We start from the raw sequence: 21,401 nt of genomic DNA on the forward strand, positions 1-21,401 counted from the left end.
TAGATTTCTTATTTCTCGGGCCAAGGCTCTTCTCCCCCGAGATGGAGGCCCACTGGTACTTACTATCTACCCGGTCCCCTCTCACTGCCTATTAATTTGCCCATGCACCCTACAGACTCCTGGCTATTCACTCTACAATGCAATCAGGCTCTTTTATCCATACAATAGTGGAAGCATCTTGTATGCGGTTTCCCTCAACTAGAGAAGTCTCTCCTTGAGACCAGGGAAAATCTTTTATATGCCCAGTACTTAGTACAGTGTTTGGCACATGTTTTCTCATCCATTTATTCCCAGTACCAGACTTCCTTCTCTGGGGGGAAAGGAAAAAAAAAAGTTACACTTCCTTTTGAGCCCCAGGACTAGAGACAAGTATCAGTTGCAAACAAGTTGGATTACCTGAAATCCTCCCATCTGCAACCTAATCTGGCCCACCTTAGGCCCAGATATATTCCTTTAAACTGCCTTAGTGACTCAGAAGTGAGTCTGATACTGATAGTGAAGAAAACTGCTTAATTCCTTAAACAAACCTCTGCAAATAAAGCCTTTAAAAAATTGATGGATACTAAACCAAGAATTTTGACAGTAAACTCATCTGATTCTATAGTTCTGTTACACTCTGTGTTCCTACCATTTACTTACTTAACAAGGGTCAGAGTTTTGCTGTTCAAAGGAAAAGATTTCTTTAGATGACTTTTATAGAATCAAATTACTCTCAATTCGGTAACAGATTCTAGCTAAGCAGTTTACATAATTTGATCCTCATAAGGCTTCTGAGGTAGGTTGGTGGTAGTTCTAATTTTACAGATGAGGAAATCAAAGCTCAGACGAGGTATATATCCCTGTCCAAGGTCACACAGCTATAAAGTATGGGAGGCAGGGCTTTGAACCAAGGTCTGACTCCAAATTAAACATTCTTTCTACAATACCACGTTTCCAGTCAGGAAATGCTAAAAGCATGAACTACTTTAATGAAGTGGTCTGGGTTTCATCACCCTCTTAGTTAGAAACATGTGAAATGCAATCTTCAATTTCAAAAGCTTTGCTATGACACAGCCAACTTTTTATTTTTCTATTCATAAACAATCCACAGCATTATTAAACAGGGTGATAAAAGAAAACATACAAACTTCAGGTGGATTCTTTTTGCTTAAAAATAGGTGAGCTGGTATCAATTTAATGTGGATAGAAATAAATACAACCCATAATAAAAACAAAATTCCAAGAAGGGAAAATAAAAGATACAAAATCAAAGTGTGTTTCCAAACTCTCAAAATGGAGTGAGACGTCTGACTTCTTTTTCACTTAGAGAACAAGGTGTGTGTTTTCACAAGTGCAGGTCACTGTAGATTATCAGCCCTAACTTATACCCCCAAATGAAAACAAACAAACATCAATAGAAACAAAACCCCACAATTACACCTAGACTCAGACAATTTTTTCTTCTTCTAACAGAGACAGACAAAAAAGAGTAACTATATTCTTTCACAAATTTAGCTTCATTACTAAGGCATAGTACCTCAGGAGCTGTCATTTGGGCATTTCCTGCTCATGCTCATTTTAGGATAAACAAACATGATTTGTGTTGTGGAATATATATTTGAAGAGTTCCTTAAAAAAGAATCAAAACTTTCATTTCATATACACATATATATGAAATATATATATATATATGAAATACATATATATATATATATATACACACACACAACCAATTTTTAATTATGTACTGAAAATAAATTACAGGAAATAACTTTTAAAATGCAACAGAAGACAAAGTTTCACAACAAACATTCCCACTGAATTCCCGGGGGAGGGGGAGGGGGAAGGGGTGAAAAATGCCGTGCTCAAGGCAGGTAAATATCACAAATATATCAAAAACTTCAAATTGTTTATGCATTCACACATTTACATGAGCCACAAACATTCCTTTACATAAATCGTACTTAGCCTACTACAGAACCAGATTTTGCCATAAACTACAAAACTTTTAATACAAAATCGTATTTATATATTTATAATTCATATACATGCCCTGTGATTTCAGAAAATAAAAGCTACACACTGTACAGACAATCCTAACTCATAGCTGTAGGCAACATTTTTGGCTGGAATTTCTCCCCCAGTAAAATTAATGGCATATTTTATGTACACAAAGGCTAAATTGCAGAAGACAGTTCCATTTCCCAGTTATGCATCTCCTTTTAGGGCAAGTCTATGGAAATTAAGAAGGCAAGACAAACGTACACTCCAAAATCACCTCTTTAGTGACAAAGGTGAGGTCCTGTCATTTCTGTGAAGATCTGATGATACATGCACTTTGTGTAACACTGGTACTGACGGCAGTAAAGCAATCTACATTTGTAATGTCATGGCTCAATAAAGACATCCCTGGTGCCAGTTGTCACTACCATCTCACAATGACTCTGATTCACAGCTACTCCAGAAATTAAAATCTCAATGGGACACTGTATGTTTACATTCTGTTAAAAGATTTCACTTTAATAGATTTCTCAAAATATTTCCCTGATACATCCTTTTCAGACGACGAATTTTTCTAACAAGCCAGAGACTGCAGATTAAATTAAGAATTAAACATGGCACAAATGTGCGTGATAAAAGAATGCTCCTCTCTCAGTCTCCATGGCACTAACTTGTGTCTTGGAAGCAAGTGAAGAAGAGAATGCTTAAAACCAACAACCAATTTTCACACTCTGTGGCAACAATCTGTGGAGCCAGTTATACTAAACTACTTCTATAGTGGATTGTAAACTTTGGTTTATTTTGAGTTCTCATTGTACAGCAAGCATGAAAAAGGACGGGAGAGCAGAGTTGAAGAGGAGATGAACTGTCAGTCTGTCTTTAATCGGGCATGATGAGACACCTGGTCAGTCAGGCCTGCTTTGATAGAGTTTGTTACAGACTGCCTTATGTTTTCCTCCATCAATTTATCACCCAGGGGCTTCAATACCTGTGGTATGAGAAATGTGCAAAACAAAACAAAAAGCCATAAGGTAAAAAAAAATTACATATAAAAATATTTTAAAATTCAATTCAAAGTAATGAGCAAAGTAACCAAGAATATGGAAAACTAAACTAAAAAGTTTCAAAAGAATAAGCAATACTGCTGGAAATAATGTATTTAGTCACTTTACAAAGAAAAATAGAAATTATTTTCTTCCTATATGGTATGCCACTGAATTCAAACCATTTTATAGTTCCTATGAGACTTATGTGCAATTCCATACCCTCTCTGCAGCATCAATCTGGTATGTTTACAGCATTTTATGCAGACCGACCGGCCCAGACGGTCCTGCTTAGTGTCCTACATGTGTAAGTGTGAACACTTCATATACAGAAAAGTTAAAAATACTGTCTAATTTTTCTTCTTGTTATTGTTGGATGACAGTCTCTGTCGCTGTGCTGATGAAAGAGCACGATGAACCATTCGGCGTCTAATAACTTCAAACAGTTTGGAAAACACCTAAAACATGGAGTGATTGGTTAGGAAAATGACGTCAGATTGACTTGAAGTTGACAGAGTATAAGACTAAGAAATTTGAGACTTGGTAGGTTTCTCACCTTCCTGGGACTCCTCTGAGGCAAAAGAAAAGAAAAAGGCAAAGAAATTTAGACAAACTTAATAACAACAGAGAGATTTTGTCCTCTGAATAGTAATCAATGGAATTCAAACTAACAGAAAATAATTTTATGTACTGTTTTCACCTGGCTGACTGTTTTAATGACACTCAAAATTCTAGAATTAATGCTGCACAGGAGATTATTTTAAAGCAAGAACCCGAATAATTAAAATATACTCTAAAATAATAAAAAGAAACTAGGATGGGGGGGTTATAAACTCATTACAAAAACAATCAAGTAACAAATTGAAGATTTTATCTTTAAATCAATCCTTTAGTAAGATACCAAAAATGCTATGAAATAATTAGAGAATTTTCAGGATAGGGAGGGATTTAAGTCCATACATACGTGATTTCTTGTCAACTATGAATAAATAATATTATTTCAAAAATTAAGTGTATAAGTCATCATTCTTATGGGTGGATTACAGTGTGTAGAAGAAGGAAAGAAGCATTTTTATGAGATAAACTGGAGAGGGAAAGAATTAAGATAATAATTTTCCCCAAAATTTTTTTACTTAAAAAAATATTTTTTAAAGCATAAGAACCATGAATTATAGCTTCCTGATCAATTATCTGACTAGGCTACAGGAATGCAAACTGAAAATAACTACTATACTGTTCACAAATGACAGCAGCTTTATTTTTGGTCTGAATAGTGTTCAAATATTCCAAGATGATAATTTTTCATATCTGTGTACTACATGCAAAATCAGCATATAAATGCCAGCTTCAGACATAGCCGCTCCAATTGAGTAACTGCTTAGTATTAGTGAAGTTTGACTTCGACCATACCATAAAGCAAAATCCATAAACAAGTCCTCCTGACTTCCAGTGTATTTGTCTTCCCATGTCATGAGTTAATAAGTTAAGAGCTTCTCGGGTCCAATACACAATGAATTCTAGGCTTTTTTCTTCACAGTGCTTCAGTCTGTCAACCTTATCTTCCTGGTAAGCAACTTTGTCACTTGGCTGTAGATATGTCCACTACTCAATATTTACTATGGAACACGGCCGTGCACTGCTTCTTCCTCATAATGGTGAGTAGCACTTTTCAAAAATATTAGTTCTGCTTGTGAAACTTATTTGTCTTCCCTCTTTAAGTCTTCACTGATTATATTACTATTGAGGACTTTTTCAAATTCCAAAGAAAACTCATCAAAAACTTCACAGTAAACACTCTCATTTGTTTAAACTGAACTCAACATTTTTTGTTGAACTGACTATATCTCTATGACAATCAAACTTAAGAAAAGGCATTAGGTGTCTATTCCAAAGATGTCGATTTTGGTATAGCCAAGCTTGTGTAATCATCGTGATTTTGAAAATAAATCTTTCAACCCATACAACACACTGACATCTTGATTATAAATCCACTCAACAGAGAGCACATAAATACAATCACCAGTTCGTGGGATTTAAAGATGGAAGAAACCCTAGACATCTAATTCTAATCATCTAATTCAACCCCCTTATTTTACAGACAGGGAAAACCAAGATCCAGAGAGGATAACATCTGGTACGAGAGAGAATAGTTATTCAAACAATGGAGAAGAAAACATCAAGATGGGGGGAGACAGAATAGTCAATAAAAAACTAAAAGATATATACCAACCTGTTCCCATAGTGTTTCAGCAATTTGATCAATCATTGTTCCAATTTCTCTGAACTCCCCAGAGTATTTAACATATGCCCAAGTACAAAGGGATGTCAGTGCTAAACCCATTATCAGGTTACACAAGACGGCTATTGAGGTCAGGCCAATGAAGCCAGTCAGTCCTGAGATTATATACATGGCAAACATGACCGCAAACAGTGTGGCAGGGGTACGAGCAGCATAGAAGATGTTTTTGCCATCATTGTGCTTTACAAAATTTGCATAGGTTTCTTCGATCTCAGCTTCAAGCTGGTCCTGATAACGACGGCAGAATTCATCTCCTCCCATTTTTTTCACAGAACAAAACTGTTTGACAGCCATCTCCTTGAAATCCAAATGTTTTTTTTCTAAATCCGAAGGTGCAATGTAAGGCTTATCTCCACCACATACCTATGTAAGTAAAATGGGAGTACAATGAGCTACCTTCTAGAAATAACATTCTTTTTAAAAAAAAAAAAACTGCCTAGTTTTAATTCTTACAATGACAGAACTACGCAAGGCCCAAGGTCTTAATAGCTCAGAGTAGAAATCAAGTAAATTGAATGATGTGCTTCATCAAAAAGGTTTAAGCCTCATAACACAGGCACACTAAATCATTTCCCTTCTAAACAGAAGTGTAAAGAGATCATTTAAAACAGACCCAAAACTTCCAAGTATTACAGTATCATCTTTACACAAACAACAGAACTAAAGTGTGGAAGATAAATTACTTCCATTATTCTGGGTCACCTTTATTCTGCCTGCGCCTACATTCATCCTCCCTGATGAAATGTCATTATCTTTGGGGGCAGTGACAGTTTCATTTTTATCTCTGAATTCCCAGTACCTGGAATGTAGTAGGCACTTAATAAAGATTGAGTGACATACCTGAATGGGATATAGTGAAAATTGCTAGGAAGGTACATGGTGAAAGTATAACAAATACACTACCCAATTTATCTTAAATTTAGAGTTGATTTTAGAAACTACTATGGGCCTTAAGCTTGATTATTATATCAGAGACTACTAACGGCATTATAAATTACTTAATAAAAAAATTTTTATCCATATGGCTTATGGTCTGCTCTGAGGCCTCTTTTCCTTCTTATACGGTACATAATCTTTGTAAAAAAATTTATTTCCAAGAAATGAGCCTGAGGAAGGCAACAAGGATGTGCCTGTGAGGATGACAATGAACTAGGATGCAAACGCAAGACTGTATTTTATATCACAAACAACTGCAAAATTATAAATCACCAACCTGCTCCATGTTTTTGCTATAGCTGTCCCTTGCTCCTGCTACCGCGGCAAGATTGTTAGCTTCAGCGGTTGCCTTTAAAGAAAAACAAACTTTCCATTAAATAAGAACACTTTTGATGTCTAATGTTAATCTTCAAACATAAGCTATGAAAAATCATATACAACCATTCTTTCAAGAAGAGGAGCAATAATAGTAAGAAGTCCAAAGATTCATCTGACTCAACGATAAGTTCTATTTGATTTATGAAAATATTATTTTGGGAGTGGAGGGGAATGGGAAGAGAGTGACTATGTTCTTTCCTAATTACATTTCCCTTATGTTAAGGTAAAAGCATGGAATAATGTAAAAGAAAGAACAGAAAATCTGTGCCCAAAGCCCACCTCTGCTACTTGCTACCTGTGAATTCTTGAAGAGTAACTTTATGGACCTCAAACTTCCTTGTAAAATGAGGGGGTTGGACTAGAAAACTGATGTTTTTTTAGATCTAAATCCGATGATATTAATATTTAAAATTACCTAGGTATACACCAAATAATTACAGCTACGAATCATCCAAAAATAAGTTAGGTGGTGGGGCAGCTAGGTGGCGCAGTGAATAGAGCACCGGCCCTGGAGTCAGGAGGACCTGAATTCAAATCCAGCCTCAGACACTTAACACAAAAAACTACCTGTGTGATCGTGGGCAAGTCACTTAACTCCAACTGTTCCACCTTCCCCTCTCCAAAAATGGGGAAAAAAAAAGTTAGGTGGTCAGAATAGGTTTAAAAATGAAACATCTCCTTTCAAAGAATAATTAATATTTCTTTCTCACATAGTCCATGCAAAAGTAAAAACATAGACACATAATCCATATAAAGGTAAGACATACTCCAATCCATAAAGATAAATTTTATATTTTGGGGGAAAATGTGCCTCCTATGCTGTAAAATTGATAGGCTGTCCAACGAAGCAAATCCTAAGAGCTCTTTAATCAAAATTTTCCTAAGAAAATAATACAATACATTCTTACTCCTACAAACCAAGTCCCAAATCATCACATTTTCAGAAAACAAATTTCATTCTAAAAGATAAATTACTGACAAATAAAAGTAACTAAAATGTAGTATTTTTTTTTCTGCCTCAAGAAAAGGGAAGTTTAGTTCAGGTATCTATATTAAGTCATCATCCTTAACAAACTTATGAAAAACCTTGATAATTCAAGTCCCTAAAAGGAAGGTCTTATAACACAAGATAGTTTCTAGTTTCTAGTACAGTGCTTTACCCATACACAACCAGTATATGATAAGGAATAAAATCAGCCTTTTAAACTAAATTATTCTATGCCAAGACAAACCAGCTGGTCAAAACACTTGTCAAATTCCCCAATCCAAGGTATGACTTTAGATTATCTTCAAAACTGCAGTCACATAGTTTGAAAATCATGTAAAATTTGTTCATAACCTCAGTATAACTTTCCATGTTAAGCCCATTTCTCCCTCAAGTATACAAAATAAGATAAAGTACCTGAAGCATAGATTTAGGATGTGGAAGCTCCTCTCCTTGATATATTTTAATATAAGCCTAAAAACAATTAAATCTTCATTAGTTGGTTACTCTTAAAATCTTGTTCAAAAATGCCAAGACAAAATTTAAAACAATAGGGAGAAAGTAAAGCATACTGATTAAGTGTCACAAAAAGAGATCATATATTGGTTTCACAAGGCTATCAACCTGCCCCCTTTTTAAAAAGCTATTAAATAAAAGGTAAATTAAACCTAAAAGACTATAGGATATATTTGAACTGAAACATTTCCACATGTCTTAAATTAGATCTGCTTTATAGAACCTGAAAAACAATATGTAGAATAACTACAAAACATAAATGGGGGGAAAAAAGTAGAAAGCCTTCAAAATGGAATGCACTGAAATTACAATGCTCAAGCTTAGCCCCAAAGAAGATATGCCTCTACAATGAAGAATACTACATGTGACAGCTTTTTCAATATGTTAGTTAATTTTACTAAACTTTCAAAAATTGTTTATCAAAAGAAATAGCTCTCAGAGACAAGGCAGGGGAAGAAAAAGAAATACAGATAATACAGAGAGAAAAAAAAGATCAATAAATTTTAAAAATTTTATCTGCTTTCAACTATAGGTAACTCAGACCCCCACAATTCTATGCAAAATACAGTCAATGCAAAAATTTTAAAATTCAAGGTTATATGATGGCCAGCATCTTTCATCATATTCCATTCTTAAGGGAAAGTTTTTGGCTAGAAAGAGAAAAGGATCAGGTTTGGAGCATTTCACCTTCCTTCCACCTACACACACATGCACACACACACAATTTTCCATATAAATGACTATCAAAATTATATTACTTCGCCATATATAATTATTCAGAAATACAAGTTTTAAAATTATATTACACATAAAGCAAAAGTTTTCAGAAAATGAGCTGGAGCTAGAAGAGAAAATATTAACTTTCATTTCCCCCAAGCCCTACTCCAAATTTTGAATAATTAATGCAGAACTGATTTTCCACTACATTATTTACTCTAACCCTTCTCAGCGGTAGTAACCCTAACACTCTGGATAGAAAACAACTGAAGAGGAGTGAAGTTTGCTTAACGTGCTGGCCATAAAGGTACTTTGCCATTGATTATACTTCACCTGCTCTTAACAGTCCCACCTCCAAAACAGACTTTTCCTGATCACCAGAGACAGGGAATCAATGATTCTCAATTCTAACAGGTTTCATAAATGCTAGTTACAATATCATGAATGTCACTGTTCTTGTTATCTCCCACACCCACCAACTCCATTTCAAACCTCAGAATAAAGGCAAAAAAATTATGAAAATAAGTAAAATCTTGCAGGAAATGAAGCCAATTCATCCCAATTACAAGTTCTATTCATCAAAAGCAAAGGAGAACAGACTTAAAATATTCCTTTGTCATTGCTTTAAGAACCAGTTCTCTCTTAACACATTTCCATGTAATAATGTCATACCCCATGAGCTAGCTATCACTTCTAATTTAGGAAATTATATTTTAGTGGTTTTAAATATAACAGAGTTTGCCTACCTTAAAGTATTCTACAAGATCTCTACAAGTCACTTTGGATCCACTTATCTCTTTTTCTACCAAATTTTCAGGGGCAAGCAGTAACGGAACCAGATTGCGAAGTTCTTTTTTAAAGTCTTCATCAATATCTAGTAGAGATGGAATTAGTCAATACTAAATTAGTCACAAAAGAAATAGAGATTCAGTCCCCAGTGGTATAAAATTACAATAGGTTTCTATTACGAAAAATCAGTACAGAAACCATGTTTCATTTACACAGCTTCATTGAGAAGCTATGATAATTATTTTTCTTTTTTAGGTCACATAATTCAAAAAATTTACATCACTTTTACTGAGCTAATTATACACAGTATATAAATTGATACAGCAAGTACCTGACCCAACATTATAAACAGTTTCCCTATACCCTTGTTGAAAATTATGTCTTATTTACAACATTAATTCATAGAAAACAGGAAATGTTTTATGTATGAAACTTTGTCTCTAGAATCATACTTGGCAAACAGAAGGGGTTTAATAAATGAGTACTGTATGAATAGAATGAGAATAACCCATGAGTCAAAAGTCTCATTCCAGTCAGTGGTTCATAGGTAAGAAATTGCTGGTGTTTTTTTTTTTTATTTAAATGTTTGTGTTTTGTTTTTCCTCAGTCCTGAATTTCTTCAATCCTCAACCCTTCTCCATTTATTTCCACAAACCTACATAAAAAGGTACTACACTATCTTCTCAAACAAAAAGAGAAGACCCAAATCTATATCTGTTAGTACATTAGAATTTCTTAGTATACTGCTATATGTCATAAAAATGAGTATACACAGTCTTCAAGCTCAACCTTTCAAAACTTTGCCACTAGCAATAAGCAGGGACAAAATTCTGCTTAGATAGAATTTGTGACAAAACTCAGCTTTAAAAACCTTGAAACAAGGAGCACAGTAACCACTTTTTTTTAATGCTTCAAAACAGAAAAGCAGAGCAGCAAAGCATTTATATCCCAACAAAATCCAACTAATACTCGCTTTAAAAAGTGGGAATAACCAGTATTTCACATAAACGAGAATGAGAAATTCCTACCAGTCAATCTCCCATCAAAACTTGGATTGGTTGCGACTTTAAGACCAGGATGTGGCAACAGGAAACAACCAAGGTTAGAGAAACAACTGTGAATATGCTTCCTTACATTCTGCAGCTCTTCATGTTGGTTTTGCTTTACCTGTAATGAGGTAAGAAGAAAACAAGATAAAGATATAAATGTAAGGGAATTATTTTTAAACAAACATGATTAAATGCCACCAGTAAACACTGGGGAAGTATAAGAAAATCAGCAAAGGCACTTTTCAGATTCCACTCAACACAGCCATTCACAGTGTTTCATAAGCCTGAGTACCAAAATTCAAAGGGTGAGAGAGAAGGAAGAAAAGAATACTAGATGTGAGGGTCAATTCTAGCTTGGCGACTTACCACCTGGGTGACCCAGGTCACATTAAAGTTTGTGCATAGGCAAAAGGAGAGGGTTGGACTCAACCTCTCAGGTTCCTTTTAAACCTAAGTCTATAATTCTATGACAAGTTCTATCCTGTCCCCCTCTGACTTGGGGTTCCCTGAAAGGCTCTCCAATTGGGGAAAGTCTCCCCCCACATTGGTCCCTTTTCTCCAACTACAAAAGTGATGGCTCCAGGTCTTTCCTGTTTCCAGGCTCTGCAACCCAGAGTTGATGCTCTGCAACCCCAGATCCCAACTAGCTGTGCTAGTAGAGACAAAACGGTCTGGATGAGTATCACCAAAGTGCCTCTGCCCCTCAGAGATGCCATCGGGCAGATGGACTGCCTCTTACGACGTCTTGCTCCCAGCTCTCAGATGCTACCCTCCCCCCCTCACCCCTGAAAAGGCTGCCACCTTCTCCTCCAGTCTTACTGTTTTATCATTCCCTACATCGCTCTCAGGTGGGAGTCTGTGGGTATCTGTGATAGTAATGGAATACAAAGATCCCCCTGTATTGGCTTGGTTTTCAAACTGATTGCGTTAAAACCCAGAGCTTGTTAATCCCACCTGTGGGATGGACTTATTGATGTGAAAAGAGAGTCCTGAACTGGGAGGAGCTGGTGACCTAGATTTGGAGAGACAAGAGAGAGGCAGAAGAACTTTTTGGAAGCAGCACCCTAGTGGAGGCGGAGAGAGACTGAATGGATTGCTGAGGGCCACTTTGAATTGCCCTGGACTTTTGAGACCTGCCCCCTGAGCTGCCAAGGACTGAGGAGACATGGCTGTTTTGCTGGTACTTTGGCTGTCTGTTTTGATGTTGTTTTGCCAGATTTGTCCACTGGTGAAAGACAGTCCTGTTGCTGAAGAAGTCCTGGAACCTGGCTTTTGGTTAAGAAGCCCTGAGACTGTCCTGCCAGACAGAGAGTGAATACTGTCCACTGGTGAAGGACAGTGCTGTTGTTGCAGGGGTCTGGGAACCTTTCTGTTGGTTCAGAAGCCTTGAAGAAGGATTTTCTTGTATGTTTACAGAAATCCTGGGAGAGGGTTTTGCTAATGTTTTCAGGGGTTCTAGGACTGTTCTACAGACAGAGGATGAATTAATGAAGAGACTGGCAATGTATCTTGTGGCCTTGCTGGGCCTTGTCTCCCCAGGAACTAAGATTGCTGAGAACTTGCCTCTGTGTCAAGATGAAGAAAAGACCTCCATTTGGGTATTAAGTGCTGTGCTTAAACTTGATGTTATCTGGGGTAGATTCAATTGTGATCCAGGGGTGGGGAACTTTTGACCTTTTTGTGTTCTATGGTTGAACAAACGAATATACTTTACTTAGATTGGAAACTAATCTCCATTTGAGAAGAGGGGCTTTGTGGTGGACTAAATGAAGGTACAGCCTAGGGGTGGAGTAGTATTTAGAACAGGGACTTTGTAATTGATTGAATGAATGGAAGGTCCTGGGGTGGGGTAATACTTGGAGATTATTTAATAGTAAATGCTGTGTTTTGAATGATGTCATGTTTTGATCTTCTCTGTTCTTGGTTTGTTACTGAGTAAAATGGAGAGCACCTATGCTGGTATTTTGAACCTTGGGAAGTTGCCTTTCCTTGGCATTACATTACAGTATCTTAGGGGTGTTTCAGGGTAGATTCTGGAAAAACTTGTACTGCAGAGACACTTATGTATTAAATTAATTTCATATTTTAATGGGATCTGGTGGAGGTCTATAAGTTGCGTAGTGAAAAAGAACATCACACCGGGAATCAAGAGACCTGAACTCTAGTTTAGAGAATCAAAGAATCTGAGAGTTGGAAGGGACCTCTCCAGCCACATAGTCAAACTCAGAGCTTCTGTTTGAAGACTTCAAAGAAGAAGAATCCACCCTTCAAATACTTGGAAGAAAGGTGTCACCTCCCCCTCACTTCCCCATTCCCAGCTAAACAAGTTTTGTTCTTTAATCAATTTTCATATAACACGGACTCAAGACTGAAATTCTGTTTCAGTGAACTAGAATTCTGGTCTCTTCACTTCTGGTACAACACTATTGTTAGTTCCAACTGAAAAACTACAGTGGACAAGTGGTCCTCAGTTTTTTCAAGTGTAAAATGAGGACTGATTAGATCATCACTGAGGCCCCCTTCTAGCTTTAAGAGTCAATGTGTGTAAAACAATGGTTTTCTTGATAAGATACCACTGCGTTCCTTTCTCTATTTTTAAAAATAAAATCCCATAGTTATTTTTTAAAATAGATTTTTATTGTTCTTTTTTGTTTTTCTTGAACTTGTTTTTACCCTGTATCCCTTCCCCTCCCCTAGCCACTGCAAGATAATCACCTAGAACAAAGACTGCTGAGATAGTCAGGACAGAGAGAGAGAGAAATGTAGTAAAACCAATCAAAAAAGATGAAATGAAACTTTACAAAGCAACAGACCCCAACCTCTGAAAGGGAGGATAAAAGAAGGGTATTTTCTACTATCTCTTCTTTGGGAGCAAATAGAGTCTATAATTTCACAACTTTCAGTTCTGACTCTTTTGTGGTAGTTGCTTTTCTATTTATATTGTAACATCATGGGTACTGTTTTCCTCTGGTCACTTCATCTTGGATCTATTCATGTAAGTCTTTCCAGGTTTTTCTGTATTTATCATAAAATTTCTATACTTATCATAATTTTTACACAGTAACAGTCCATTAGATTCATGTACCTAAATTTGTTTAGCCATTCCCTAAATGAATGGACATCTACTTTACTTTCCATTTTTGTTACCACAAAAGTGCTGCCATAAATATTTCAGTGTATATGAAACGTTTCTACACAGTGGTCAATTACCTCCCCGAGGGTATATTAGCATTTTAGTAGATTAGGAAATTAGTATATTAGTAAAATCTTTGGGTCAGAGGATAAGGACATTTGAATCATAATTCCAAACTTTTCCAGAATGGTTATATCAACCTACAACTAGGCCAACAACACCTTAGTGTGTGCTCATCTTTCTTGTCACCTTGGACAATTTTCTGGGGGTGAGAGGGGACACATCATGGTTGTTTTGATTGGCATCTCTCTTATTATCAGTGATGTAGCATATACTTTCATAAAATGGCTAATAGTTGGGGATGCTTCTTTTGAGAACTGTGTGCTTCAACCACCTATCTGTCAGAACATGGCTTTTTTTTTTTTTTTTTGATAAACAACATGTTCCAAAAGTCTTAATGATGTTTTAAGTTTTAGTAGCTTACACTGAAGCTTTTAAGAGCTCTGATAGCTTAAAACTGCACTAAGACTTCGGAAACATCCTGTGTTTCTATTAATTGTCTAAAATCAAAGATATCTGATAAAAAGATTTTCCCCAGTTAAATGCTTCCCTTCTTATCCTGTATATATTAATTTGCACTTTTCAATTTCATGCGATCTAAATTTATACTCATCCCTTGTTTGATTAAGAATTCATCTCTTACCCAAAGCAGTGAATGGTGTATGATCTGTTTCTCTTCCAATTATTTTGTGCTAAAAGCTATCCATTTTTAATTTATTATGGCATACAGTACAAGATGATTTCAGTCTTATTTCTGCCAGACTGTTATCCAGTTTTCCTGGCAGTTCTTATCAAATATGGAGTTCTTTCCGGGGTAATTTATATTTTTGAAGTATATAAAACACTGAGTTAATGAGTTCCATTATTTCTGCTTCTCCCTAATCTAGTCTATGGATATACTTTTCTGTTTTTTAACTAGTTCCAAATGGTTCTGATAGCTACCTCATAAAATACAGTTTGACAGGGCAGCTAGGTGGCACAGTGAGTAAGAGCACCAGCCCCAGAGTCAGGAGGACCCGCGATCAGTTCCGGCCTCTTAACACCCACACAAAAATAACTGGCCATGTAACCTCGGGCAAGTTACTTAACCCCAATTGCTTTAAAAATACATACATACATATATATATAGTTTGGGGTCTGGACATGCTATTTCTCCTTCATGCCTACTTTTTTCATTATTTTCCTTGATATTCTAAATCTCTGATTCATCTCAATGAATTTTATTGCTTTATTTTATTCTCTAGCAAGAATCTTTTGGGTAGTCTGATTGGTAAAGAATTAAATCCACAAATTAACTTTTGTAGTAATATTATTTTAATTTTATTGGTATAGCTCTACCACAAGCACTGAATATTTATTTATTCTCCCAGCTATTTAAGTTGTTCTTTATTTCTGTAAGAAGCATTATGTATTTTAATCTATATAATATTGAGTGTGTTTGGGCAGAATGACTCTCAAGTATTTTATGCATTTTGTAGTTATTTTCAATAGGACTACCCTTTTTCTAAGTACCTACTGCATTTTATTGCCATGGCTATTTTACTATTTCTGGTTAATACACACAAATACTACTTACTGGATTATTTGTACTACGTACATATTCATTCTTCATTCTCTTTGGCTCACCTGTAATCTTTTTTCAAGGAACTGTCTTCCTCCTTCCAAGCCATATGAATGCTCATATGGATAACTCCAATCTCGAATCAAGAACATTAAGGTCTACACAAAAAGAAAAAGTGATCACCTTACCAGCACACAAAGATGACTGCATTTACTGCTATCACCATCCAAGTTTCCCTTAATCCTCTAAACAATCTTTACCAGAAACAACAGTACAGGCTCTAGTTCTGACTCTATCATCTGTTCCCTCTCCTCTCCATATTATACACCCACAAACCACACATAAATACACACACACGTATGTGCATGTGTATACACATGTATATGATCCAGTAATACCTGCTTCACACTTCCATCACACAGAGCCATTATCTAATTGAAAGTTTAAATGTTATCAAAGAAAATAAATTGGGTCTTACTGCCATTTAAAAGTATATTGGCAACTTAATTTTTTAAAACCACAAAGGGATTAAACAAATAATTTGATCATAATAAAGTAAATTAGCTGAGTCTTCATTCCAGAATAACATAAACCAATTGTATTAAGTCTGTGGTGAGTAAAACTACTGACTTCTGGAGCTGAAAGCCATTTTGGAAGATTATTTAGTCCAACATATTCATTTTACAGGTGAGAAACTAGAGAGGCAAAGTGGTTTGTGCTCAAGGTTATCAATCAGTACATGGCATGGCTGGGGACACGACTTTAAAAAACTCAAGCCCAGTGCCCTTTTAACCTCACATGGTATAAATAGAGGCCAATATATTTGACATAAGTTCAATTCAATGATATTACCTCTACCCATACACACGGGAGACTTTAACCTTTACCCTAATCAGTTTCCAAAAGGTAGTCAGCAAAAATCCAGTAAAACAATACATCAATAGGATCATTGTCATTATCAAAAAAGTATAACATCAACGAACAAAATTTGGTGCAACATGAAGAACAATCTTATTGTCTACAAATGTCTCCAAGCAAAGAGTAAAATTAAACTGGCAAGTCAACTGAACGAATCTTTTTCCTTATCTAAAAAATAGGGGTGGACTAGATGATCTCCAGCAGTAGCAGATTTAATATTCTATGATTTCAAAATATTCAGTTACTATTACATACTGAACACATGAAAAAGAAAGCATAGCTGAAATTATAGCATTTGTATTCCCATCATTACTAAGGGCTCCTCCTGAGAAAGCAAAATATATTAAAAACCACTTAAATCTAATTTTCACCTCACAAATTCTGAATCCTGCTACAAGGATAAGTAGTAACCAAAGGAAAAAGTGATAAAATTGACTCAAAGCTACATAAGGTGTACACACAAAAAATTAGTTCAGAGTTGAAATAAGTGAGGGCTTTCTTCACATAAAGATCAAGTGGGGAAAGGAAGTGATAATAGAGGGCTGAAACAGAGCCAAAGCCCTACATTAAAATCAAGTCAATTATACTGAAAAGTAGAAGAACCTTCAGAAAATCTGAAAAAATTACTGATAACAAACAGCCCAGATTAACTCCTTCCTTACATACCTTCCTGGCAATCTTGTGACCAACCTAAGTGATATTTGCTAAAGATTCAACTGTTTCTCCAGAAGATAGAAGCTAACTTGAAAACTTTTCATGATAAAGCAAAATAACTTTTAAAAATTTACCTGAAACGGCTTCTGGTAGATTTCTTCCATTGCAAGTCTTCCATACTCTGTAAACAACTATTAAATCAGGCTATTAAAATTAATGACTCAGGAAGATATGAAGAGTGTGTGATGCGACACTGATTAAATGGTATTTTTTTAAATCAGGAATTAAATATGGCTCAAAGAAAACATTAAAAGAAATCAAACATTTTAAGTTTTTCTAATAGTGTTTAATATAACAAAGATTATCCTGATAAAGAACCAAACTAGTTTATAATGTCACAGCACACAATGTTGTTATAGTTAGATTGTACAAAGGGGGTGGAGAGTTAAGGTTTTCCAAGTAGATATGAAGATGAAATATTTTACCAAAAGTCACTGAACATGAATTTCCTAATATACATACTTGTAAATGCTGAAGATCATCTTCTTGAATATTCTGAGATAAATTATATACCTGTTAAGAAAAGCAATCAATCTTTATACAGCACTATAAGATATACCATTTTAACATTAACATTTTAAATGGTTATAATTTTTACACCACAGCATAAATGAAGCTTTCATCTACTGTTATAACCAACAAAATAAAGATATCAAGGTCTTTTCTATAATAATCCTCATTTTCTGATTTTAATTCAAATTTTTCTATGATACAAACTTAAAAAAAAAAAAAAAATTTGAAGCACAGCAATGCCCAGTCTTAGCAGGAGTTTTTACCCTTATCCCTCCTTTAAGCTGAGCTCTTCAATCTGGATTACTTATAACATACTCTGCTTCCCTAATAATCAAGAATCTTGGTTTCCTGACTCTTTAGCAGCCAGATGCAGTAGTTTGTATGCTTATATCCCTCTCCAATGCTTTGAAAAGTTTTCTGTTAGCAGAGCACCCAGAGGACATTACAATGTGGGAAGGGCCAAGCTCCCAGGTGGTCCTTTCTCCAGTTTCCTTAGATAGGTGAAGCAGCATGTTGTTACAACAGTATCTACACTAACTAGCATTCATTAACCAGTAAGAAGTAAAAGGTTTTAAGGTATTATTGATGGGAAGGACCTTAAAAGAAGCAACTAGGATTCCTCAGCCTAAGTGCCCCGGAGCCTTCCAACTGACTTCCAGTTGCAGTAATTATCTCCCGTCAGAAGGTGACCTCCTGGAGGGCAGAAGCTCTTTCCACTTTCTATTTGTATTCCCAGCATTTCACACATTTTAAGAGTTTAATAAATGCTTCTTCGGTTACTCAGAGGGAATCTAAACAATGGCAAGAAGATACTGGTACACAAAACCTAGTTTAACAGCAACTGGAAATTTAAACAGAGAATGCATCTCAGTAGTGGATGCAACAGGTGGCTACCTGGTGGGGTGGTTCCTCAGAGCTGGATGGAAAGACTTACGAAGTGCTTTCCCCAAACGACCATACTAGGCATGGACAGGCAAAACACTACAATGTAAAGTAGATAGCATCATTATGCCTACATGTAATAAACATTTGTAGAATTTAATTATGATTTGAGAGGGGGAAGTCAGTTGGGCAAGGAGCATTTATTTATTAAGAATTTACTATGTGCTAAGCCATTCTGAAATTAAGCACTGGGGATACAAATAAGGCAAAAAAAAAAATTTAGAGCAAAATGCTCTAGGGTGGAAGGAAATGTAGGGGGCAGAGTCAAGATGGCGGAGTAGAAGCAGGACCTCCGAGCGGCTCCGGCTTCCACCTTCCCCAATCCACGTAAAAGGGGTCTCTGAAAAACTTTGGAGCCACAAAACCCACAAAATGACACAGAGAAGCTAACCTTCTGCCGAGGACAGCCCAGTGCTCTGGGAGTGGAGCCCAGGCCCGAGTGAGCCGGAGGTTTTAGCCCCAGGGCGGGCCTGACCAGCTGGAGGGACTCCAGGTCACCAGCAGCTGTGGCCAGCTCCAGAATTATCAACACATGGATGAGAAGGTCAAAGTGAGAGGTCAGTGCAGTGTGGACTTTGGTACCTAGTAGTTGGGAGTGCATTGGCTTTTGCCCCCGGGGCGAGTAGCTGCTCAGGGCTGCAGCACAGCCCCTGCCCCTCAGCTCCTGGGCTGCAGAGTGTAGGGGGACCAAGCGACCAGTATGAGGGGTAATCGCTCTTGCTTTAACCTGCTTGGACCTGCATTGTGGTCTAGGGTGGAGGTCCTGGGGTGTGTGTCCAGCTTGCCAGAGCATGTGGAGACCTCAGAGAGGGCACCGAACTAATACCTCCAGCAGCTGAAAAAACCCCAGCATTTGGGATGGAAGCTCCCCTGTCTGGTGGCAGAGTCCTACTGTGGCAAAAAGCCCAGGGGTCAAGTGACTGAGAGGCAACATGACCAGGCAAAGGAAACAAAGCAGACAGAAGATTCCAACATTAGACTCCTATTTTGGGGGACAAAAAGGAGCAAAGCATGGAACAGGAGGAAGACAGTGAAGTCAGAACTCCTGCACCAAAAGCTTCAAAAGAAAATATGAGCTCATTACAGGCCATAGAGGACCTTAAGAAGCAGATAAGAAAAGTGGAGGAAAAATTGGGAAGAGAAATGAGAATGATGCAAGAAAATTAAGAAATGAGTCAACAGCCTGACTAAAGAAAATAACACCTTAAATAGACTAACTCAAATGGCAAAAGAGGCTCAAAAAGGCAATGAGGAGAGGAATGCCTTGAAAAGCCAAATTTGCCAGATGGAAAAAGAATCTCAAAAGCTCAATGAGGAGAATCATTGCTTCAGAATTAGACTGGAGAAAATGAAAGCTAATGACTTTATGAGAAATCAACATGCTGTTAAACAGATCCAAACAAATGAAAGAACAGAAGGCAATGTGAAATATCTCATGGGAAAAACCACTGACCTGGAAAATAGATCCACGAGAGACAATTTTAAAATTATTGGACTACCTGAAAGCCATGATCAAAGAAAGAAGCTAGAAATCATCCTCCAAGAAATTCTCAAGGAAAATTGCCCTGATGTTTTAGAACCAGAGGGCAAAACAGAGGTTGAAAGAATCCACCGATGACCTCCTGAAAAAGATCCCACAAAGAAAACTCCTAGGAATATTATAGCCAGATCGCGAAATTCCCAGTTCAAGGAGAGAATATTACAAGCAGCCAGGAAGAAACAATTTGAATACTGTGTTTCCACAATCAGGATAATCCAGGATCTGACAGCTTCTACACTGAGGGATCGAAGGGCTTGGAATGTGATATCCCGGAGGTCAAAGGAGCTGGGATTAAGACCAAGAAATCACCTACCCAGCAAAACTTAGCATATGTTTCAGGGGAAAATATGGTCATTCAGTGGAATAGAGGACTTTCAAGCATTCTTGATGAAAAAACCAGAGTTGAATAGAAAATCTGACATTCAGATATAAGAAGCAAGAGAAGCATGAGAAGGTAAACAGGGATAAGAAATCATAAGGAACTTATCAAAGTTGAACTATTAACATTCCTACATGGAAAAACAATAATTGTAACTGATGAAACTTTTCTCAGTATGAAAAGAGTTGAAAAGAATATATATATATGTATATATGAGGATATATGGGCATATGAATACATATGTGAATGTGTGTATATATGTTTACAGGTATACATAGATAGAGGGCACAGGACCAATTTAATAGGAAGGGATGATACTTAAAAGGTGAAATTAAAAGGTGAGAGAGGAATATAATGAGAAGAGATAGGGAGAGACAGAATGGGGTAAACTATCCCATATAGAAGAGGCAAAGGGAAATGGTTACAATGGAGGTAAAGAATAGGAAGGCAAAAGGGAATGGGTCAACCTTATTCTCATTGAATTTGGCTTGGGGAGGGAATGAAATACACACTAAATAGGGTATCTCACCCTACCGGAGAGTAGGGGGGAAGGGGATGAAAGGGGGGAATGATGGAAGGGAGAGCAGGAAGGGAGGAGGGAAGTTGGAAGCACTCATTTTTGAAAAGGGACGGGATCAAAGTAGAGAACAGTACAAGTGGGAGGTGGGATAGGAGGGAGGGAAATATAGTCAGTCTTTTACAATATATCTACTATGTTAATGTTTTGCATTAGCTACACATGTACAACCTATACTGAACTGCTTATCTTCCCAGTAAGGGTGGGTGACAAGGGAGGAAGGGAATGAAACTGGAATTCAAAGTTTTAAAATCAAATGTTTAAAAATAAAAAATAAAATGCTCTAGGGTAGGGAACTTGCAGCCTTAAGGCCACATGTGGCCTCCTAGGTCTTTGGGGGTGGCCTTTTGACTGAGTCCAAATTTTATAAAA

The 21,401-nt window shown here is 36.7% G+C and overlaps 1 protein-coding gene across 5 annotated transcripts in view; it reads right to left on the bottom strand.

Moving 5' to 3' along the window:
- Window positions 1-1,038: 1,038 nt before the first annotated feature.
- Window positions 1,039-21,401, bottom strand: part of ATL2 (atlastin GTPase 2) — a 91,426-nt gene continuing 71,063 nt past the window's right edge. For 4 of the 5 annotated variants that reach the window (XM_069108597.1, XM_069108598.1, XM_069108596.1 and 1 more), the window contains 9 exons: window positions 17,541-17,591; window positions 17,153-17,209; window positions 15,512-15,604; window positions 10,672-10,810; window positions 9,601-9,728; window positions 8,039-8,095; window positions 6,536-6,607; window positions 5,254-5,685; window positions 1,039-2,968 (listed from right to left, as the gene is read on the bottom strand). In XM_069108597.1, the coding sequence (XP_068964698.1) occupies window positions 2,849-2,968; window positions 5,254-5,685; window positions 6,536-6,607; window positions 8,039-8,095; window positions 9,601-9,728; window positions 10,672-10,810; window positions 15,512-15,604; window positions 17,153-17,209; window positions 17,541-17,591 (1,149 nt within the window). In that variant the 3' untranslated portion in view covers window positions 1,039-2,848. The other variant, XM_069108599.1, reaches the window with a different exon arrangement.

Source organism: Petaurus breviceps, unplaced genomic scaffold, assembly GCF_028583685.1.
Source record: "Petaurus breviceps papuanus isolate PSGF00001 unplaced genomic scaffold, PetGlider_PUasm1.0 90407, whole genome shotgun sequence".
NCBI classification, from domain to species: Eukaryota; Metazoa; Chordata; class Mammalia; order Diprotodontia; family Petauridae; genus Petaurus; species Petaurus breviceps.